This window comes from Chroicocephalus ridibundus, chromosome 3, assembly GCF_963924245.1.
Source record: "Chroicocephalus ridibundus chromosome 3, bChrRid1.1, whole genome shotgun sequence".
Taxonomy (NCBI): domain Eukaryota; kingdom Metazoa; phylum Chordata; class Aves; order Charadriiformes; family Laridae; genus Chroicocephalus; species Chroicocephalus ridibundus.
The window spans coordinates 122,733,790-122,758,521 of record NC_086286.1 but is presented as its reverse complement, the minus strand read 5'-3'; the positions used below and the strand labels follow the sequence as shown (position 1 = coordinate 122,758,521).

The 24,732-nt window shown below is 41.0% G+C and overlaps 1 protein-coding gene across 2 annotated transcripts in view; it reads right to left on the bottom strand.

The window, feature by feature from the left end:
• RCAN2 (regulator of calcineurin 2) overlaps positions 1-24,732 on the bottom strand; it is a 99,647-nt gene that overhangs the window by 39,022 nt on the left and 35,893 nt on the right. Inside the window, exon 1 of one of the 2 annotated variants that reach the window (XM_063330627.1) lies at positions 7,628-7,931. The exons of the other annotated variant lie outside the window; for it this stretch is intronic. Coding sequence (XP_063186697.1) covers positions 7,628-7,714 — 87 coding nt within the window. The 5' untranslated portion in view covers positions 7,715-7,931. Of the gene's footprint in view, positions 1-7,627; positions 7,932-24,732 lie in introns of those variants that run through there. 2 annotated transcript variants of the gene reach the window in all.

The following is a 24,732-nucleotide window of genomic DNA, read 5'->3' as shown; positions in this document are numbered from 1 at the left end:
ACAACAGGTTCATTGTGTTTCTCAGCTCAGTGACTATTATTTCAACAGAGGGGACTATCTGGTGCTGCAAAACTGGAGGCTCTTCCATGCTGCAGCACATTTGTCCTGCTAAATATGAAGCCGGCCTGCAAGATAAAGTCCATCGCTCTGTCCAGATGCTTCCAGAAGCTCAGGCAGATTCTGAAAGGTAGCAAGTTTGGGCTAATTAAAATAAACAAACAAAAAACCCCAAACAACTAGTAACTAAGCTATGCTCCTTGCTCTCTGGAAAGCATCTAGTGCTCAAACAGCATTTCAAATTGAACATTTACAGAAATAGATTGTTAAAAACAAGGATTATTAATTACACCAGATCCGGTACATTCCAATCCAGTTTCCTAATGGGAAAACTTACTTCCTGATTCCTTAGTTTTCCATCTGCAAATACTTGGAACTTTATGAGACCACTCTGAAGTTTTTTCAGTAACTCCAGGAGTGCAGAAGAGAAACAGAGTGCCAGGGAGATGTTAGACTGCAGCACCCAGCTCTGCACAGGCCCATCTGTCTGGCTCCCATGCGTGGTTCGCTGCGCGGATGTCCTGCAAGGACAGCGGGGCTGTTGACTCCACCAGAGCTCCTGCACCCAAGGGCTTCTCGATTCGGAGACTCCAAATAGGGGCAGCTAAACGCATCACTGGAACACTGGTGGTGCGAGAAGGTGATTGGCTGCACGAGCATTTTGGAAGCATTATCAATGAGAAAAAAAAGGGGGGAGAAAGTTAACTATTTGGCCAGGAAAAAAAAAAAAGTATGATTTCCTATACTACAGTTAGTGCTGAGGGCAGCTAAGCTGTCACGCCTCAAGCTAGCAGCAGTTGAGGCTCATCTGTATGATCTACACCAAATCAGAAGTCAAACTTTGGGGTTGTTCAGCCTGGAGAAGAGAAGGCTCCGGGGAGACCTCAGAGCAGCCTTCAAGTACTTAAAGGGGCCTACAGGAAAGCTGGGGAGGGACTCTTTATGAGGGACCAATAGGACGAGGGGTAACGGTTTTAAACTGAAAGAGGGGAGGTTTAGGGTAGATATCAGGAAGAAATTCTTTACTGTGAGGGTGGTGAGACACTGGAACAGGTTGCCCAGAGAAGCTGTGGCTGCCCCATCCCTGGAAGTGTTCAAGGCCAGGCTGGATGGGGCTTGGAGCAGCCTGGTCTGGTGGGAGGTGTCCCTGCCCAGGGCAGCGGGGTTGGAACTGGATGATCTTTAAGGTCCCTTCCAACCCAAACCATTCTGTGATTCTGTAAGACTCAATATTAGGAAGTCAATAAATAGTCACTTTGAGGAAGGTTAGGCAGTACAGTCTCAGAAGTCTCCCATGGGGAAAATTTTAATTCTGTTGGCATTGAGAAGGAGAAGGTGCTTATTGACACGTAGCCATATGAATGGGGGAAATTTTCAGGAAAAGCCCATGGACACAGTCCTGGCACCACTATAAATGTGTGTATGGAAAAACCAAGATCCTGCAGCTACCAAGCACTGAGTGGAGGCTTAGCTAGGCCAGCTTCTGGCCCTTGGCAGCTTGTGTGTTGGCCAAGTGCTTGATAAACCGTGGCACTCTTCTTGTTCAGCATCTCTTTGCCAAGGAAGAAATCACTGCTCGAGACCATACGGTCATGGTTGTTTGCATTCCAGCACATGATTAGATAGCATCTTCCAAAGCAAATATGCTGTTTGGCACACGAATGATCAAAACAAACTAAGTAGATTATTTATCGCCTTTGGTAGAATCACCCCTAGAAAATACTAAAGGAAGAGCTGTCCAACCATAAAGCACATCTGTTAGTCTATGTGCAGAAGAAGCTGGTGTAGACCTCTGCCTCAAAACCTGCAACTTCTCTCAGTATCAAAGCTTAGATCATGCTCAGAAGCAGCAAACGGTATCAATAACGCTTGAGACAAAACAGTGCACATACGCAGTACTTTCAGAGAAGAATGGGACTAGATCACTGGAGACTTGAAAACAACGTACCCTTGAAAAACATTTTTTGAGAAAAACAGAAAGAATTTGGGTACGTCACCTCTCTGGGTTCTTCTGGGAATTCTAACCAAAGTCATTATTTAATGAAAAACCAGTATCTCACTCACATCTGTATTAAAAGGACCTCAATCTATAGCTGTACTGATTAATTCTTCAAATCTGCTAAAGAAAATCACCATCTCTTCATTGTTCCTCACATATGCTGGGCCATTTATCAGTATAATTGCAAGGTCCTTCTTACCTTGGATTAATGCTGCATCTTCTAGCAACACATTCTAGCTGTTAGATATTTTTTGACCGCGTATTGCTCTTGGTCTAATTATCCTTATGAAAAGGAAGTATCTTTATGTGAATTCCAACAGAAAGGAGGATCAAAGAAGAATGCAAAAACCTCTGACTTGTTCTGCTGTTCGCTCTGCTAATACGGAAGAATGAAGACTGATAAGGAGAAAGCGTGCCATATTCACAGCTGCACAAGCACCTGCAGCTGCCACTGACCTCCAGTGTAACAGCCTGAGACAAGCAAAAAGCAAGGGCAAATAATTGAAGGTAAGCCTAAAGGGCAATATCACAACCCTCAGAAGTCTTACCATTGTATCATCTCTTCTTCGGAAACTTCTTAAGGGTTCAACTGCCTTCACACGGGGCAATGAGAAGGACAAAGACAAAGCTTAAGCTATTTCTGTAACACAGGTTACCAGCGTACCTTGGTCTGCGGTAGCACTGGGTGACAAGTGAGCAATCTGAGCTTGAGTGGGTCCTGAGGAGGCAACAAAGACGATGAAAGGGCTGGAGCACCTCCCCTGTGAGGACAGGCTGAGAGGGTTGGGGTTGTTCAGCCTGGAGAAGAGCTTATTGTGGCCTTTCAGTACCCAAAGGGGGCCTACAGGAAAGATGGGGACAAACTTTTTAGCAGGGCCTGCAGTGATAGGACAAGGGGTAATGGCTTTAAACTAAAAGAGGGAAGATTTAGACTAGATATAAGGAAGGCATTTTTATACAATGAAGGGGGTGAAACACTGGCCCAGGTTCCCCAGAGAGGAGGCAGATGCCCCATCCCTGGAAATATCCAAGGTCAGGTTGGACGGGGCTCTGAGCAACCTCATATAGTTGAAGATGTCCCTGCTCATTGCAGGGAACGTTAGACTAGAGAACTTTATGAACCCAAACTATTCTATGATTCTGTGATTCTAAATAGTAACAGAAGTTACAAAAGCAATCCTTTCAAGCCACCAGGGCATTTTTGGCATGTTGTTTGTTTTCCTCCTTATAGCCCTAGCCCCATGACTTACGCAGCCTCTTCCCACAAATCAAGCTTACATGGCTAAGGAGAAGAATCTGAAAAAGAGAAACTCAAACTCTCCCAACGGCATGATTTCTGCCATTGGCAGCTGGCGGTATCCACAGGGGCAGCAACGCTCCGCCGTTTTTCTACAGCTTTCTTCACTGGATTCTAATCTTACAGCACTTAAACTTTAAATCTCAGAACATCTCTGTGAATGAGCAGCTTTTACAAATGTAGAAGTGAAGTGGGGAGGAAAAACCGCAAGAACCTAGTAAGCTTTTGCCCTCTAGACCTCAGAAGTTTAGATACGACGTTAGACTGCTAAAGCTCTCAAAGGCAACTGCAGGGCAATGACTGATCTCCAAACCATCCATCCCAAACAACCAGTATGAGCAGTGTGCTCACTGGAGCATTTGAACTGAATAATGAGTTTACGGATTGACAGAGATCCTGCTCCAAAGGGGATTAATCCCCCAAAGCAATACGGTCAGAACAGTGAAACTCTTTCTCCTATTTCCCTTTGCTGCCTGGCTTGTGTCCACGTTGGTTTTTCCCCTGCATTAAGATAATGTTCCTATCCACATTACTTTACATTACTGTCTTCAGATACAAATGCGATCAATCTGATCATTAGTATTTCTTCTGTGCTACGGTAGTGCCTCTTGGACCCAGTCGTACCTTGCTGCCTTGCGGAACGGTGCATGTGAACATAACTGAAGAGAGAACATGAAGAATTAATAATATAAGCATGTGGTGCTTAGAGGAAGAAGTATCAGTTTAAATTCTCTTCCACTGTTTCAGTAATGTCTGGAATTTCTCTATTAGAAATAAACAAGATATTCATTAGCTAATTGCTTATGTAACAAACATCATTACATAAAATTATCATGTAGAGGCGCTGAAAGAAGAATTTTAATTATCCAGGTGAACTTCAAAGCAGAACCGCACTTTGTGATTTCTATGGTTGCCTTCTCAACTTTACTAATTCCTGATGTACAGGCACTGCACAGTCAGTAGCATGTTGATTAGCCTGACCCAATTTTGGGATTATAAAAGACAACTCAAAGCAGCAGCTGATCAAACCCGAAAGGCCTGTTGGATGGGTTCACGGATGGTAAACCAACGGTGTCAGCGCTGTGGGCCAGCTGCCAGTTTCAGGGCATCCATACAAGCCTCTGTTGAAAGGCTGAGCCACTCCAAACGCTGAAACTAAAAAGCTTTGCCTTCAGTACTAAGTAATCGCTCTCCTGTTTCAGAGGCCAAATGGAAAAAAGAGTATTTCCGAGCTTGTCTGCCAGATGCTAAGAGCATAATGCCTACAGAACAAGGTCACTTGCATAGGCGGAAAAGCAGCAATAAGCTAAGCAGCTCCCTCTACTCCAAGCCCTGAGCCCAGCCTTTGCCCGTCTCTGTAAGAATGTCCCAGCACTGAAGGGCCGTTGCTCTGGAGGAGTGACAGCTCCAGGAGTCACCATTGCCACCACCTGCTGCGAGAGCTCCTGCTCTACAGCCCAAACACATAAGAAGCTCTTCCACCCCCGCCCGCCCCTCTCTCCAGCCTGCTGGCTGCAGGCAGCCGCCCAGGCGCGTCCAACCCGCAAAGGATGGCTCAGTACAGCCGGGGGCCTTCTCCAAAGCCTTCTCCAGTCCTAACCCTAAACTGAAATAAAATGAGCTACACTGCAAGCATATCCTAAAACCTAAACCACAACCCTTGCTGAGGTTGGGGAACTACTTCTACAGGACTAATAGCTCATTTTAATAAGTCTCATCAAGCACTAGGCATATCATGAAATCTTTAATGTATCCATTTACTGCTGAAGGAACATTCCCTTCACACAGCCAGAAGGTTCCCTACAAAAAAAAACCTTTCCCCTACATGAAAAGCTCTACAGCAGAAGAAAACTTAAAGGACAATAGCCTAGACTTCAGTTTTCAATACTTCTTGTGCCTTCCAGCTGACCTGCAGAAGGGCTGGGCAGAGGGGTGCCCGAAGGAGAAGAGGGGAAGGGGAGAAGGCAGGATTTCTGTGCTTGCTTTTGCTCTTTGAACTTCAACCTCCACATCCTTCTCTTCTCAGGAACAGCCTCCTTCCTTTTGAACTTTAAAGCTTGATGTTCCCCTCATCCTATCAAAGTCAAACATTTTTATGTTCACAGTGACCACACTGTCAACAAGAAAACCCACCCTGAAGTGAACCCCTTTTGGAGATAAAACCCCCGTATATTTATTTATTTATTTATTTTGGGTGCAATTCTCCTGGGAGCAAAGAGCTGGGGGGGGGGTCTCTCCACCTTTAAAACATCAGGAGCGCTGAAACTTTCCCAAGAAGGATGCCTACACTGCAGCCTGCAGCGCAGAGAGGGGCTGGGGATCAGCCCAGATCCCCAGGCTCGAGCACTGGAAGCAGCCCAGCACGGCCTCCCGCAGCCCAGTTTGTTGACAACCGAGGGCAGACTGGTCTGCAGTGAGGCGTGGGCCACTGAGGACAGGCTGCTTCTGGCATCTAAGCCAGACAACTTCAAAGTAGACTTACCGTTTCTAAGCTGCAGTGCAGTCTGCAGTGCAGTCTCCATTGTAAATACACCCAAAGTCTTTCCTCTCAACATTTTAATTCAGACATCGGAAAAAAAAAGGGGGGGGGGGAGGGAAAAAAAAAAAAAGAAAAGGCAGTTTTAACCAAAGGAAACAAAGTACAGACAGTCCAAGTAACATGAAAGGGATTACAATTCCTGTAATGTCTCTGTAACCCTTTTGTTCTCTTTTATCCCGTGTTCCTGGGCCACACTTCCCAGATGCTGCAGCTTAAATCGGGCTAATCTAAGTCTGACCAAAGTCAATGGAAAGCTTTCTGCTGATTTTATGGAAGCCAAAAATTCTGCTTTTTCATTGCTATTGTTATATGAATAAGGATACAAGATGATCACTAGAACTTGAATTTCTTGCACAGTCTTATGTTGAACATGGACCAGACACTAAGAGACAATTGCTCCAGGTACAAACTCATATCGATGCAGGTGTAATTCATAAATTTAAAAAATAAAATAAAATGTTCTTAAGTAAAAAACAAAAGAAGAAATAAGCAGACAAAATGTTTTACTACTTCAAAACACTACAGGAAACATGTCCCAATGCAGGCACTACTGGTCACCTGAACCATTCCTCTGAATTATTTCCTATTTCATCTCTAAATCCAGCATTAAACTGTTAAAAAAAGCTCCTTAAATTAAGACGAATCCCTTGCTGGCAACACAAAAGCAGTATACATGATATCACCTGGTAACAAACTAACAGAGATACAAAAATCATAATGACTTCTTGCAAATGAAAGTGGTTTTATTTCCAGATATTTCCACTGGCTTCAATGTTTGACTCAGAGTTAACAGAACAGGGGTTCAGAATTCAACCTCCAATTTGTAAATCCTTTTTTCCCTGTTCCATTCTTTTAATACTAAGACCAGAGCAATCAGATTAGAAACTAATGTTGTCTGTATCTTTGTCCTTTAAATAAACTGCTGAATATCACTGTATGACACCTATGAGCTCTTTCAGATGATCTGTGAAAAGCATACTTAAAATTCCTCTTTCAAACTTAATTTGCTGTGATTTTCTCGCAGGAATATGAGAATAAATGAAAAAGATAATTGATTTCAACACTAAGCAATTACAGACAATGATTTTTCTACAGCAGTTGTCTAATTAAGAGACTATGAGCCCAGCATATCGAGCCTTTGATTTAAGCATTGTTTTTGAGGTATTCATATGATACGCAACATGCACAACTTTTTGTGTTCTGTTACACTGCAGATGCACCAAAATACTCGCTACAAACTTGTAACCCTTCACCAAAAAAATTCATACTCGTACACATGATTTGGATCCAAAGAAATGAAACAGCTACTGTTCAAGAGAGTAAAAATATCTGAGGATTATCAACATCGATAAATAACATGCACGGTAAGGCTGATCTAAAAAGTGACACGGGACTAAAAATACCTCGAGAAAATTAACAATGAATGATTTGTTATGAATATGAAACATGCATATGCACAGATGTCAGTTATATAACCCATTTCTTTTATCATTAAAGAGTAAACACTAGCCTATTCTTTCAGCTTACCAAAACACAGTAAAAAGCAGGCACATTTCTCTCCCATATTTCTCTCCCCTAATTAATAGATTTATTTTTCTTTTTAAACTGCCTGTCTTTTACTACTGAAGCAGAATCTCATCTGTCTCCTTATTCTGAATTGCTACATACAAACGCCTATTGCTCCCCAAAGGCTTTTCTAAGAAGCATCTGTAACAAAAGAATTGTAGGCGCATACCTTAACCTCTTGGTTGGCAAAAATCTCCACATCAACCCCACAGGCAACCAGAGTGGAGACATCACAGTCCATGCTACGGGCTGGCATCCCCCCCTTTTGTACACAGAGTTAGGCAACCTCAGAGTAACAAATGATTGCAAGGGGCGGGGGGGGAAAAAAAAAAAAAAAGAAAAAAAAAATCTTCAATTCAGTACTGCAATGGAACAGTCCAAAATTCTGCTTCGATGCTGGCAATAACTGCCAGCTTCCCACACGAGCTCTTTGCACTTATCGGAGTTGCTCCTTGCCTGTCCCTCGCACACCCCCCGACTGAGCAGGCACGGCACAGTAGCAGCGCTGCTCCATCTCGCACGGCGATGACATCACCACAAAGACTGACATAAGCTAAATCTATTTTTTTTTTTTTTTTTTTTTATTCCCCCCCCCTCAACCCTTTTTATCTCTAAGGCAGCGCAGTGGATCAAATTGAACATGATTATGTGCTAAATCTGAACCCGGACTGAATCAATTCAAGCAGCGTTCGCTGGCAACTGAGTCATAGCTGTTGTTTCAGCTGAGTGCTTATGTTGGCAAAAAAAAGATCGCCTGACACTGAAAGCTCCACTCCGCGTGTGAATTAACCCAGCACTCAAAGCCACTAAGCTCAGGGTAACGTTCGTTACTTTATTATACTTTAAAACCCATGGCAGAACACTAATAAATAAAAAAAAAAAAACCCTAACAAAAACCAAACCAGTGAAAACCTCAGCATCCTGCTTTTAATAGCTCTAAATCTTTTATTTAATAAAGCACGCCTCGTAACACCACACGTGAGATTAGAGAGAACATCCACTCCCATCATCAGGAGCAACCAACGTCCCGCAAATTTGATCCCAGCGCTCAGACACACGAGTCGCGTTCCGACTCATCTTCAGGAAGATCAGAGGGATGCCTGTGTGTGATCTGGAAGTCAATACCCCTCCGAAGAACACAACACGAAAATCCCCCTTGAAATTAGGACTTCACGCGACGCAACCTTTATACCACCTGTCCTCAGGGTCACTCCTTCACAAATGTAACAGCATTCAACTGAAAGGAACAGATTTAAGTAAAGTGAAGAAGTTTTACACCTGCTGACTCGGTGGTCTGGTTATGGTTTGCAAGTTTATTTTTTAATGATAGAAAAAAAATACCTACAAAATTGGGACTTCTAAAGTTGATCTTTATCCCAGACTCACACCATTATTTTTCCTCTAATGTTTCATTTTTGTGATCCATAAATTACTTTTAATTGCGGCAGGCCTAGAGAGGACATTTATGGCTAACTCAGATTAACAGGCAGAAATAAAATATTTAAGTATCAATAAAAACCCAGCAGCAGCAGCACATAGCTCCGTGTAAGAGACTGTTCTGCCTCCTCCACTTCCATAGACGGGCGTTGCAGCTTGCATCACCTCCCTTGATGCCACACATAGTTTTAGACAACGCAGTTTAAATACCAGTAGCAGACGATCTCAGACACGTACGCTGAACCACCGTTTACCTTCAGACTACCCTACCCTTAATGAAACTCAAAATGAAGACACCTGGGAAAAATATATCAAGCGCTTCCCACCAAAACTGTGCGCTCAGACACCTACAAGCAGCAGCAGCTTCAGATTAGACTCAAACCACCCTGGTTTACTTTCGCCAGCACCGTAAATGGGATGAGTGCAGGGAATTCCAGATCAGCCGATGGCAGAACAACCTCTGCTGAGAATTCCACTCTTGACCCCCACCAGCTGGCAGTAAGGTTAGATGCCGAAAGAGAAAAGCTGAGGTGTCTTACCAGAACATCCTTTTCCAAGTTTTAAAGTATTTTCCCAGTTTTTCACTTCCATTTATAGTAGCCCCTTGAGCAGTTACCACAAACGAAGGTCCAGAACCAGGCCAGAAACACATCCCAGCACTAAAGACTTTCCAAATTAAGCCTATCCCGATCAACAAATGTTGATAGTACTTGGTAGTACAAGGCAGCAAATGAATCAATATGGTTTATCATGATAATCAATTGTCTTGAACACCAGTCGCTTCATCAGTCAAGTTTTTTCATAAACCATAGGAAAAGACTTTTTTGAAAGAATTTGAAGTTGACCTTTTTGTGCATGTTTAGAGGAACTTTTATTCATACATTTGAGTATCATATGTGTGATATCAGAAAGAAGCCATAAAGATGCTTGATTGAGGTTCCAAGCAGGCAGCAATGGAAAAATCACGTCATCAGCAAACTGAGAAGTTGGGAAGTGGTTACCAAAGAGCTGGAAGGAAACACTGAAAGAAAAGACGAGTCACGTATATCTGAGCCTAATGAAACTTTTAGCAGCGGGGACCGACAGGACAAAAAACCATAACAAACATTTGAAAAAGATCAAGAATTAAGACTGTGCTGATCCCTAAGGTTTAGAAAAGCATCTGAAGTGGTGCCTGGCCTGAGTGTGGTTTCATAGCAGTGACGGAAAAAAGATCTTACGATACAGAGCTACGCTGGATAGTTCCATAATAATTACTTTCCTTTTTTAATTTTTAAAACTGTCACCTATCAATTTCAATAGCCCACCTCCTTAAATCTTCTTATGAAAACTGTTATGTGGTGTGCGAACTTACCTGTTCCACTTCATGATTATTCTTGGACTTCTACTATTCATCTTCTTTCAAGATAGAATCATTGCAATTTTTCCACTCCGTCTGAGTAAGGAAGCCTTACTGAGATCACAATTACTTTTATTTCTTGTTTCTTCTTGCTTGTTCCTAAGCATAACCTATTTTTTCCCCCTTAAAAACCACTCTAGCTCACTGGGGTATTTTAGTGAGCTCTTTGCAGAGACAACGTAGTTGTTTTTGCTTCTCGAAAACAAAGATTACCTAACAGAGGAACTCTACAGAGAGTTTGAGTACTTCAACTTCTGTCTTTCAATATATGTCATATTCTGTTTGTTACTACTCACTTCTCATTTGAAATCAAGACATAATTCTATGTGAGAATTTTTTCAGGGCACTCTACAATTCCTTACAGTCCCATCTAATGTTAATATTTTTTTTTTTATTATTATCGGATAACTTAAAATTGATTGATATTGACTGCTTTCTCCAGATCGGGAGACATGTTTTTTCAATGAAATTTAGAGAAAGATCCTTTCAATTTCTTTCAAAACAATTCTTAACTCTGGCTTTAAATGGTCTGGTTAAATTCAATTCAGCAAACTCACAAGAAAAAAAAAATAAAGCCATATTTCATGCATATTTTAAAGTCTCATACTTAATAAACACAAATTGATATAGACACATAATGCACTTCAGCATAGTCGAATAACCTACTCTTTCAATCATCACAAATCACAGCTTTTGTACAAACATGGGAGCAGGAAAGCCGCTCTCTTGTTGGTGGGTGCTAAGCCGGAGGATTTATGGATCATATATAAAACTTAAAGCTTCACCTGAAAGTTAAAGGCTAGACAACATATGGAATACTAATACTGACCAAAACAAGCAGATATTTATTTTATTTTTTCAAGTAGAACAGTTGGTGCTGAGGCCCTGACATGAACAATATACCTATTTCAAGAGGGATCATTTTAGGCTGGCTCTAGTACACCCTGTGGGCTGGTGCCCAGCAGCAGCCCAGTAGAAGCAGTCCTGGAGGCATCCTCCGGTTTAGGTTCATCTGAAGGGAACCCACATTCACAGTGAGCCCAGCGTATCGAGTCTTTGATTTATGCAATCTGCCCAGAAGGTGGAAGACAACTTCAGAAGAAAAGAGCCTGAGCTAGAATGCTAATCTAAGTGCTTCCTAAAGTATATAGCTCTACTGGAACAGGCTGCCCAGAGAAGCTGTGGATGCCCCATCACTGGAGGTGTTCAAGGCCAGGCTGGATGAGGCTTTGAGCAGCCTGGTCTAGTGGGAGGTGTCCCTGCCCATGGCAGGGGGTTGGAACTGGGTGATCTTTAAGGTCCCTTCCAACCCAAACCACTCTATGATTCTATGACTGCCATCCCCTAACAATTTTACATAGGGCTTAAGGCCACAGGCACCAATTCTGAGAATGGGGAGAACGTAGAGAGTTTTTAGCAGTCATTCAGAAGTTTCTCAGTTCATCTCAGGTTTTGTCCATAGTAACAATTGTGCATGGAATTAAACGGGTGCTATTCACTAAGTGTGAATGTTTCAGGGGAGTGAATTTAAGAGCAATTGAGACCCACTTGTATATCTGGGCTGAGTATGGAAATACCAAGATTTTACAGTTACATGTATAGCCATCAAACAGGTTCTAGAACTCAGAATAATACTGATTAAACGTGACTCCAGGTGGTATTGTTCCTTCACAAGAACCAACGTAATCCCACAGCATCACTAGGCTCTCTGATGACTAACACTTGATGATCAAGTTTTATACATGAATCAGCAATCCCCTTCAAAAAGACAAAAAGTTCCCCAAATCAGAAGGAAAATAAGCGCTGTTGTTCCAGCCGGGGACGATCTTGCATTCTGGATTTGTACAGCGCATGGAATAATGCAGTCCTGCTCTACAACCTTTGCTCCTGTGTGTGGAGGTTTTGTTTTTCTCCAGTGCTACCAGAGCTACAGCTATGGCTCAGCTTGATACACATAAACAATACCGCGGGTTTAAGACTTTTCAAGTTCAACTGTCAAGTCATTAGAACAACTTGCACGAAATCTTGACCGTCCTTCTGCAAGCAAACTATAACGTATTTAGCCTGAGGTAAACTTCACTGTATCTGGACCTCACAGTAACATCAGTCACGTTGCAACCATAAATACCAGCTAAATTCAGAAGCAAACGTGATGTTTTTTGCTCACTGGGTGAAGTTTGTGCTCATTACTACTAGTTATAGATGGATTATTTTTGTAGCAGCTTTGCTTGCAGGTGCAAATCATATTAAGGCGCTGTAGGAATCCAGAACAATAAAAAGAAACCCTACATCAGTGACCCTTTGACGGCTTGTTTGAATGGAACACTGTAAATAGATTCACATGCCTGACTCCAATGCTTTTAATGATGTGCATCTTTATCAACCTCTTTCAACCTACGACACAAGTCAAAAGTATTTAAACCGAGCTCCTTTGCATACCTGTCGCTGCAAACATACTTTTACAAATATAATCCTATTTTTTAACGGAATTGTAAAAGATAAATTCTTTTAAAAACCCATAAAGATTTAGTAACGTAAGAGAAAAAAAGCCCAGATAAAAGACAGTTCTTCCAGTTCCTGTCTGCAGCAGAAGATAAGAAAGACCAGCCAGACACATTCTTCAGGAGCAGAGTTAGCTCCTTCAAAGAGGTCTTTCATAAAGACATTAAAAGAAAGTGGAATACTGAAGGCTGAGTAGGGTTCAGCTCAGCCATGGAAGGAAAAAGAACATGCGTAATTGGTTTTTTCCTTACGACAGTGAGCACTGACTCGCGCTGAAGTAGATTACCCCCAAAAGGATGGAAGGAACAGATAAATCCAGCCAGAGGAGTACACCAGCAACACATCAGACCAGAAGAATCTGGGCCAAGAACTGGGAACCAAGTGGAGGAGCGATCCTCATCTCTAGCTACGCTGCAGTTTACGCTTGGGATATATTGAAGGGTGAAAGGCACTTACAGGACACAATTCAGAGAGAGATGTCTGAAGTTAAGGGAGATGTGAACGCAAACGAGATAAAACACATTACCGGATGCTATGAGCTAGGATCACCATGCTAGATGAATTCACCGTTACCTGGAAATAATATTCCCACTCTTAATTCACAAACAGAATGGCCATCAAATGTTACTCTGTTACATTATGCCTCTCTTAACAATGTTGTAAGGATTTTAAATCTTGATGTATACCCTTTGTAATACGTGAAAAAGCCTGAGATTCCATTAACGTCCATTAGCAAACTTCTCCAGGAAGAGAGTCAACAATGAAACAAGAGCGCGTTAAGCCAGAGGAAGCCTATCTGCACCAACTTATCCTTTCCTAGGTCCTAAATTACTATCAAAAATCCATGAATTTTCTGAGGCTATGGAACACAGCAATATTGAAGATATACAATGGAGCATCCAGAACATTTTTGACCCCCCCCAAAGATGATAAACAGATGAATTACACATCAAACATCTTTCAGATAGAAAATGTAACTAGCATTTACAATAAATAAGGAACAATGAACTATCCAACAGCTACAAAACCACTCATTTTTCCAAGATGACTTTGACTGCCAAGCTAAAGTTTCTACAAATTCTAAATTACCAATAACTGTGGCAAAAAAAGGACTCCGATTCTGCCCTTCTAATAAAAAGTAATCACTCCCATGATTTGAGGATTTTTAAAGACACAGAATTTTGTCCAGAGAAAAAAGAAAACAGAAGTTTAATTAAACTTAGAATAACACTAAATCACTAAGTTCCTCATGCGTCCAGAAACTCTAGAGCTTGGAAGATCCCTAGCTGAACCATGCCGTGGCTGGCCTTGATTTTTTGGAAGGTAACTTGTCTGTATTATAAGTGATATTTTGCTTTTCTGTAGGTAATAACTTTCTGTTAGTCACACTTATACATCTCAGAATCTGAGGGTTCAGGAGTGAGAAAATAAAACAAATCATAAACAACATGAAGGATTTCTGCCTCCTTTAATAAAGATAAATATCAAGCAACTCAAAGACCCACGTATGATAACATGAGAAAACTTCAGTGACTGAATAAGCAACTTTGTCATTTAGCCAACATAATTTTGCTGCCTCATTTAGCTACATACAAGTTTCAACTCTGAGTCAGAATCACTCAATTACTTTTAATGTGGGAGTATCATTCACAGTCCTGAGCTTCCAAGTATACGTGGGGAGGTGTGAGGGGGTGGAAATCGGTGCATGCGTCTTCTGCCGACTGGAAATGGTTACAGATCCTTGCCTATGCCAGATCCACGCAGGATAAAGAACTGCTGTAGTTCTAGACTACAGAACCCTCTCATAAAATGAGCTGCCACAGTTCAGAAGTTCAGGACGTCCTTGATTCATTCGGTGAACAGATGACATGCCCCAGAATACACAACACACACATGAATCCCTGATAACAGAAGAGGATCATCACCCTGCAGCGTAAGCTAAATTTATTTGCAGTCTATCTACACAGTATCATAGATAAGTCGCCCAGGTTTCAGTTTTAATTTAAGAGAACTAAACATAGATCTCCACATCCTGGTACACACATTGCCGTTACTGGAGACAGATTCGGGACTTAATTTCATTGTAGCAGCTATCCATGCTGAAGCAACGTGAGATGCCTTAGGGTATCCAAGACACATGCATGGAAACGTGATAAAGGACCTCTGGAAGACCCTTCTCTTCTGAACCATCAGCCAGAGGCCCTGAGATGCTTTAATATATTTAAATCAGCACTAAGCACCTCTGTTTGGGCAAGAGAATGTTTCTTGTTCAATACACTCCATGGACTCTAGGGTGGGATTTTGATGACTGGTTGGTCACTTGATGTGTCATTTAGGACAAGCTGACTTGCTATCTAACCTCCACTGGTTGCCAACTAGATTTCTAGCAACTACAACAGAAACTTAAACATTGTCCATATGTACATATGTATAAACTGACATTTAAACTTAAGCATTGAACCGAAACCTACACGTAATGTTACCACTGTGCCTTAATGTCTTCAATGTCAAGATAAGAACGGTGATACTTACCTATGGTGTAGATGTATGGCAGTGTTAACGAGCGCGTGTAAAACAGACTTCCCAGGCAAATTTCTAATCGATAGATTTTTACGTTATCTTTAATTTTATAAAAGACTGCAAAACAGGTGACGTGCTTACATATATTTACTCTTAAAGTACCTGAAAACAGAATTAAAGCTAGGTCACACATAGATTCTGTCAGACTGCCACGCACACAGGATGCCAGGCCAATGCTCTGAGAGCTGCAAGAAACTCCAAAAATCGCAGGCACCTTCTCAGTTCCCATCGGGAAGATGGAGGTGCTCATAGGCTGGCACAGGAGCAAGACGCTGAAGAGATGGATTTAATTCTTCACGGAACAACCTTTGTGACCTTGGATGAAGAACACACAGGAGTACACATGCAGAAGGGCTCAGAGCCCTTGTATTTTATTTGGATTTTAAGTGTAAGATGGGAAAAACAGGTACTCTCCATTATGTTATTTAATGGATGACGCCAGTTGGGATAGGCCTGTAATACTCCTGCCTAAAAAACATGATTTACAGTTATTCATGAACTCTGTTAACAGTTTCAAAATGCATTTTTAAATCATTTCCATTTACCCTTACTTGTCTCAGACTGGCAAGGGTATTTAACATGCCTGGATGTTTTCCTTGTCATTTGAGACGCTTCATCACAGCAAAATGCCCTTGAAAGAAGAGCCTGGAATACCAATGCTCGCGGCTGCGAGAGAGACAAACCTTATCTCTCGACTGCAGCTCTGCACAGGACACGCAGGTGAGAGATTTAATAGCTGTGCTGAGAAAGAACAGTGCTTACTGCCAAGCCAGCAAAAGCAGTCCAGTTCAGAGGGAAAAAAAGAAAAAAGTAAACTGTCAAACAGCATGCAGTCAGACAGCAAATAATGAAGCAATGAATAATAGCTTTCTTACATAATTGCTATTTTATCTTAATATTATAAGGGGGGGGTATTTATTTTGCTGCAGCACTTTAAACCAGATAGTCTCCTCTGTTAATCCCTTAATCCAACTGCAGACAAAAAAAAAATAAAATAGTGTTGATACTTAAAATTTATCATATGCAAATATCCATTCTTGTCTTCATTACAGACAGAAGACAGCATCTTCCATTTTGACAAATTCTCTCCTATTATTTTTTTATTTACATTCAAAGGACAGATGGAGATGAGATAATATGGGACACAGAAGTCAGATATAAAGCTTCTCCAGTGGCTGTTAAGTGAAATTTGAAATCTGTTAAGGAAGGTGTGGTTTTTTGCCCTACAGCACATAACTAATGATCAGGGGAAAACAATAATCTGAGTAATTTAAAATATCAGTGAACGTGTAATGTATCTATAAAATGTCTTTATCTGAGTTGCTCCCTGCGAGGCTGATTTCATGATTTCACAAACAGACGAAAGCAACCACGATGGCCTATTTAAGAGCCTGCATCTTATACGAGGACAGAAGAGATCAGATTTAGTTTCCCTCTTTTCCTCTCCCTAAAGAACAGGCTTATTTTCCCAACTAGGACTTGAGAAATAGTCTTCCATTGACCCAGGACCAGAACCAGTCTTCCATTCTTCTGCTTTGCACTCCCAGTTTACTCAATATTTCAGTAGTTTTTATGAAAGTGTAATACAGCTCTAAACAGATATTAACAAAAATAAAATAAAAAAATATTTTTATTTTTGGGAAGGAAGAATGCCAAACACCAGTATATGTTAGGGGGGGACATGCTGGGAAGCAGCTCTGAGGAGAAGGACCTGGGGGTCCTGGTAGGCAGCAAACTATCCATGAGCCAGCAGTGTGCCCTTGTCGCCAAGAAGGCCAATGGCATCCTGGGCTGCATAGGGAAGAGTGTGGCCAGTAGGTCGAGGGAGGTCATCCTCCCCCTCTACTCTGCACTGGTGAGGCCACAACTGGAGTACTGTGTCCAGTTTTGGGCTCCCCAGTTCAAGAGGGACAGGGAACTACTGGAGCGAGTCCAGCGTAGGGCAACCAAGATGATTATGGGACTGGAGCACCTCCCTTATGAGGAAAGGCTGAAAGAGCTGGGACTCTTTAGCCTGGAGAAGAGAAGGTTGAGGGGGGACCTGATTAATGTTTACAAGTATCTAAAGGGTGGGTTTAAGGAGGACGGAGCCAGGCTCTTTTCAATGGTTCCCAGTGACAGGACAAGGGGCAATGGGCACAAGCTAGAACATAGGAAGTTCTGTTCAAATACACAGAAAAACTTCTTTACAGTGAGGGTGACAAAGCACTGGAACAGGCTGCCCAGGGAGGTTGTGGAGTCCCCTTCTCTGGAGATTTTCAAGACGCGCCTGGATGCAGCCCTGAGGGATGTGCTTTAGGCAATCCTGCTCTAGCAGGGGAGTTGGACTAGATGATCTCTAGAGGTCCCTTCCAACTCTGAAGAGTCCGTGATTCCGTGAATATTAAAACAGATATTTCCCTTACAGTTATCTCACACATGAAGTATCAGTACAGTGGTTTCAGAAGACATGCTTTTAATACAGTTCCAAATCATTTAGTCATTCTACACATTGGTTCACTCTCTAATAAAAAGGCGTTACAATGCATCGTCAATATTAAATTGACAGTAATTAAATAGCAGATACATTAAAAAAAATACAAGTGAGTTACAGGAAATTGATCTTATTTCAAAGGAACTTATCTATATTTAAACAACCAGCTTCCTTCTGAAACGTGGAGCTGCAAACAATGAACCCAAATGTATGCTATTACACAAACCAAAACATTCTCTAGTAGAAGAACGTTTCCATACAAAAAGTCTAACTCATTCTTGTTTTGATAGTCTTCAAGAAAAAAACCTAAAGTATTTCCGAGTCGAGTCATCCAGACCCCTGGGAAGTCTTGTCTGCACTACATATTCTGGCCAAATTAGACCTACCACTAAAATGCCTAACACAGAGGAAGCCTCTATGTCTGTCAGCGCAGCTTTTTCCCACCTTTGAACAATGGTATCAGCCATACTTGCAGTTGAAGCAGCAGTTCTGCACGTGCCATACAACGTCCGTGGCAGATGCAAACCGTCAGTTAAGACGAGACCTCAAGGCATACATGCCATTCCTCACCACCTTACTTTGGAAAGCCTCTTAATTATATATAAAATCCTAGACAACAGGGTCTTTTTAAGAGGCTTTTTTTCAAAGGCAGGAGTGGAGAACCGAAATATTGACTCCAACTACTAAAGCAGTTCAGCTGTTCTTTAGCTTTTGGGTTTTGTTTGTTTTGGCTTTTTTCGTTTAACTTTAGGTAACTTGATTTTAATCAGGAGTCCCTGTAAAGACTTGAAAAAACAGAAACAAACATTTCTATGAAGTTCTGTGAAGCTTCTTGTTTTCTTGGAAACAAGACACTTAGCCTCAGATTTTTATTTATTTATTTTATAGCTTCTTATGGTCTTCCTGTTGCTTTACATCCAGGCAAAGCCAGCTTATGAACTTGTTCGACTTTGGGAATGTGTTGGTTAATTTTTTGAAGATTTCAAATTCAGTGGCTACATACATTTGGAGCTAGGACTGCTTCCTAAACTGTATGTGCAGTTACATCAGCAAACTAAGTCCACCAGGAATACTCTAAGCTTCGTTTGGCGACCAACTAGCACACAACAGTCCACATCTGGGCTGGTGCTCTTGGCCTACAAAAGAAGAAATCTGTCTTCAGCCCCCGGGGAAGATCAACTGCTGTGGAGCTCTACCCGCACCCAGGAACTGCTGGGAGAAAATACTGCTTAGCACAGCCAGATTCAGGGGGGTCTAACAATTTACTAGCCACGTTTACGTAGACAAGCATACTTGAACTTATTGTTGTAGATGCCATTTTTAAGACTTCTTAGTTGCCCCTGCTCCCAGCCAGACTTTAACAGTCAAAGATAGTTTGTAGAGCCCAATGGACCAGTTTAATCACCATTTAAGGGAAAAAAAAAACAAAACAAAAAACTATGTTAAAACATTCAAATTGCAAAGATGAAAAAGAAAATTAATTGCTAGATCTCAGAAAATGCTAAGTAAAAATTCCACAAAGTCATAACTTCAATCTCAAAGCAACTATCTTTAACTTCTGCTCGTGAAGACGCAAAGATGAAGACCCATTAATCTGACGTGGAGTTGTTCTCTATAGCACAGTCCATCTGTAATTTTGTCCAAGCTAGATTTAGATATCCAAGTGAGGAGTCTCTCTTTAACAAAGACCGTAGTTAAAATGATCTGTTAGGACAATATGAATTTACCTACTACTCAATTCTGCATTTCTAATCACGACCACTTGCGCCCCAGTTATTTTCCCCTCTGAATTTTGCTCACCTTATCACCTTCATCTCATCATCAGGCAATGTACATTTAGTTATTTTATATTCCTTCACAAGTAAACTCTTCAAATTAGCTGAGAATATTTATTGATGATTTAACCTTAATCTGCTGATTATTTTTGTAATTTGTTACCAAGAACTCAAGGTAATATTCTGCTCTACTTATGTGAATCAATTCATAGAACAATTACTGATACAGCTCTGCTACAGAATCTACAGCTTTCCTTTATATTATTAAAGTTTATCACATAGCTATAGATCACTTAATTTGCTTTTTAGTCAGTTATATTAGAACAATGCAAATAAGCTAGAAAGAGGAAGAATGCCAGCACTGAAGCATTCAAAACCCAAAAGTTTCAAACCATTGAGCGTTAATCCAACAGCCTCAGTTTTCACATAAGGCACAGGATCCCAGCTGAAGGGAAAAAAAAGTCTCACTAAAAGAAAACACTGCTCTCCACCCTATGCCCTCGGATGCAAAGCGCTCCGTGCTGATGCTTACCATAAAATACGAACTTGACATCATATTAGTTAGGAGATCACTATTTGTTTCACAGCTTTCCTCTGGAAAGGAATCTTTTTCTTTACAGCATAAAGCAAAAAGGTAGTTGTTTGCGCATTGTTGAAAAGACAAATATACGAGTATTAATTTATAATTTCATATGCAACTCTAAAATAGCATCTATAAATTTTAGCCATAAGCTGAGTTTTTATAGTCAGAACTTCATACTCACCCTTCCAACTTATGATGGACAAGCAAAATTCTGCTTCAGTTCACCTGAGATACCACCAATTATATTACAGTTTCCTCAGGCCACAGAGATAAAATTAGGCTCAAATACTACAACACAGAGCAAGAGGCATCTTGGATGTACCACCTGCTCTCAAAGGAATACTTGGAACTTTTATTTCATGGCACTGTTTTCCTTAACTTAAACAAGAAACCCAGTCTCCAAAATGCCCATAACCAAAGGTGGTCACAACTCTTTAAATTACTTCTTAAAAGACTGCTAAAAATTACTCGCAACTCTGGATGCTATCCAGTGACAGCAACCACTTCTCATGGAAAGGATATGCTCTGCAGCTAATACAGATTTATTTCCACTCTAAATTACTAAGCGTATCTCAAGCATGTTTATGTTTCTATGACAGAAGGAAGTAATTGACGACAGTCACAAGCCAAGAAACATTCCTTGAAGATAACTGAATTAGAACTTGAACAGAAAAATAATTTCTTATCTTTTGGACAGAGCGACGAAAAGAGTTATATATTTCCTGTTCCGTCAATGTTCTTTTAGCATTTTAAAATATTATTGTAATGTCTGGTTGCTATTTACAAAATATTTTACATACACAAAAGAATGCAGCCAGATTTCTGAAGGGACATGCACCAGACCATATACAGTAAGCAAATTTTAAGAAGAACAAAATTCCCCGGCAAAACAATTCCTATACCAGGTTGCAGACTGTTGCAAGGCAGGTCTGCGCCTTATTAGACTGTCCTAAGGGACGGCCACTGAAATCTTCAAGGCATCACATTCGGTGTAGCGATGGCCACAGTCTAAAAAAATCTGCGCATAAAAGATTAAAAGGGCATCTTGCTAACCACCGAAAGACGTTCTCATCAGGTCTGCTCTCTGGCTACGCGCCAGGAAGCACAGTGGTCAGGAAACAAGGGCAAGGTACAGTCACAGTCTCTCAATCCCACCTTAACAGCATCATAAACCAACAGGGACTAAAAGACATTCATTCATAAAGATACGTATTCTGACATCCATAAAGATAGTTCCAAACTCACTGCCTTGTTTCTGAAAAGATACAAAAGAGAAGGTGGATGACAGAGAGAAAGGTTTCTATATTAAGATCCACTTATATGTGGGCTAGCTGCAAAACAGTAAAATGAATGTTCAAAAGCTACTAAATATCACAGAATCACAGAAGTGCTGGAAGGGACCTCTAAAGGTCCAACCTCCCTGCCATGAGCAGGGACATCTTCAACTAGACGAGGTTGCTCACAGCCCCGTCCAACCTGACCTGGAATCTTTCCAGGGATGGGCCAAATACCTCGGGGTGTTTTGAAAACACATAGATAACAAAAGCTTTTCTGGAAGGCAAAGTAGTTAGTTACCAAGTACAAAATCATGCCACAAAGAATCTTCAAGGCATTGACAGTTTTGGATTTGTGTGTTGTTGTTTTGTTTTTGTTTTTGTTTTTTTTAATTAAACACACCAATTTAAGATCCGGAAAAATTATTTAAATTTTAATGGCCCGCATCTTTGACTTTTCCTCTAATGCCTTTGAACCATTCCCTAGTTATGACAATGGCTGTATTTCAATGTGCTAAATAAAGTCTTCATTTTGTTAAGATAAACATGAGTGTGAATAACTATTTTTACTGATTTATTTATTACCATACAAGTTTCTGGAAGTAAAACATTTATGCAAGCTTAATGTGCAAAATCAAAAGTAGTTCCTTCTGCCCCTAAAATGATGAAGGGATTACAGGTTAAGAACTAGTTTAGCACGAACTCTAGAGCAAAAGCTGAGCAGAGAAATAATATTTTTTTAAAAGAATAAATTTAAAGAAGCAGAAGAATGAGGCGGTATCTTTTCCACCGTTTAAAAATCTGTATCCTCAAACAGTGATTTTGCAATCCACAGATAGTTGCATGCTGCAGCTAACACAATATTTTTCTTTTAGTTTATATTTCTGACTGTAATTTTTTTATATGTAATACTGATGGAGAATTCAGATGTACAGAATTTGCTTTGTCTGGAAGCGAAGTATTATTTGCTTTGGTGAATGGGTAGCTAGAGGTGCTGTTATTTTCAACATGAATTTGTTAACTAACAGAACGCTGCAGAAGGGCTTATATAGATAAGAGTGATCTGAAGTCCATGAAGTTCTAAATTCAAACGAAAGAACAGAAACAGATCTCTGACAGAGATTTCAGTTTTCAAAGTGGTAGATAACAGAGAATTAAAGCCAAGCTCCTTTCTTTCCACTGTCTCAGACCTTCTCCATTTATGACTGCACAGAATCTGCTGCAACCCAGGAAGCCACCGAAAATGGCTGAACGAGAAAAGGAGACTCCTGTGTCCCCTCTACATCCTGTCTATGCAAAGTAAAGTTTTCTAACCACGTCATCCTGGCTCTTACATTACTTCTGGTATCTCATTATTTGAGTGCTTTCTGGTTTTGGTGCATTATTTACAAATTGTAAAAAAAAAAAACCAAAACCCAACATCTGAAACTTTCACCTCGAATCAAAGGCAGAGGGTTAGGTCAACCTCAAATTTGATCAATTTGGGGTTGGGTCACTAAGTCATAAACCCACATGACAGGCCAAGAACAAACACAGCTTTCTTAAATATAGGTAGAAGCGCGATAGGCAAGCACAAACCTACACAACTTCGAGGGATTTTTGGAAGAGTTTTTGAAAGAGATCATTGCAATCCATCCACTCAAATGCTACAAAAGGCAGCAAGAGTTTGAATTTAGCCTCTTTCTGAAGGGAATCTTTAATAGATTTTGTCTAGTATGGTTTATTTCAGGGAAATAAATGGGGGATCGCATATAATAAATCATCTGCCACAGTGCTTGACAGAAAGCTGTTTGTTAACGCAGAGAAGACAGGATTGGTATAGGAACTTCTACGTGTAGCAGAGGACAGCACTACCTCCAGTGCCTACAGAGGAACTATCAGACCAGTGGAAGGCTATAAATACCGCTTCTATTGAAATGGATTATTAGTAGTCATTTTATCTGACACATTAATGACGACCCACGCACAAGCCATGCAACAGACAGGTTCTCACAAAAATAGGTTGCCCGGAGAGGTGGTGGAGGCCCCATCCCTGGAGACACTCAAGGCCAGGCTTGATGAGGCTCTGAGCAACCTGATCTAGTTAAAGATGTCCCTGCTGACTGCAGGGAGGCTGGACTAGATGACCTTTAGAGGTCCCCTCCAGCCCAATGCATTCTATGAAAACTGCCAATGGCTCAAAGTCATTAAAGGAAGATCAAGATTAGGACTACAAGTTTATCCCAGACCAGCAGCACAAGTAAGGTAACATAACGAGCATTTGGAAAAAGCCGATGCAATCCCAGCTTTCAGCAGCAGTATACTTCCAGGTAAAGAAAGACAAATTATGTCACTTCACAACACCTCAGCTCAATACTCATTAGAGTTTAAAAAAAATATATAAAAAAGTTATAGTGGCATAGCAAACGAATATACACTTGTCATTAAATAATATGCTCCAAGATGTCTATGGGGTTGCTAACAGGGCAACACAATTGGCATTGCTGTTGGAAAGAAAAGGATAAGAGTAATTTGAAACGTCTTTTAAGTATGGGAGGAAAGAAATGCAGAACAAAGGTGGCGATAAACTTGAAACAGAACTGTAAAATAGTGGCATGAATATGTAAGAGCGTCAGTGCTGGAGGGGTAAAAAAGAAGCCTGCGCTCAATCTTATTTCATACCACATTGCATCATTCGACACATCAGAATCACCGTCACAATGATTCATAAGGAAGACACCTAACAGCAACGTTGAATAATGAATTAGTATGGGAGAAAGCGTGGGAGTCATGAAACCCAAGCAGCACATGGTCAACTCAGCTGAGAGATTATTACAGCAGATACATTCCTTCAGCCATAGAAGCCGGGGGAAAGAATAGTTCTTAAAGCTGAAGTTTGCTGAGCATAAGTAAAATTAGATTGATTGTCTGGGTCTGTCACCTGGAATCAGGGCAAAGATACTGTGACATATTCAGCATAAAAGAACAAAAAAAGACATCAGAAGAGGAATAGGAGTTTGGTTTCAGTCATTCGAGTTTTTAGATTGTCAGCAAAGCATACGTAAGCATCTATTAAAACAGGCCAGCTGGATTTAAGGAGCCAGATAAGAACTGGGAAGCTGAATCAACTCCAGCTTTTGTGCTGGTGACTGAAGTCAGGCAAAAAGAGAGCAATGATCCAAGGCAACTTAAAGATGGCTCCTACCAAAAGAGACAGTGAGGCACAAAGTCTTATCAGTAAATTGGAAATAAAGTGTCAAATCCAAGTCTGA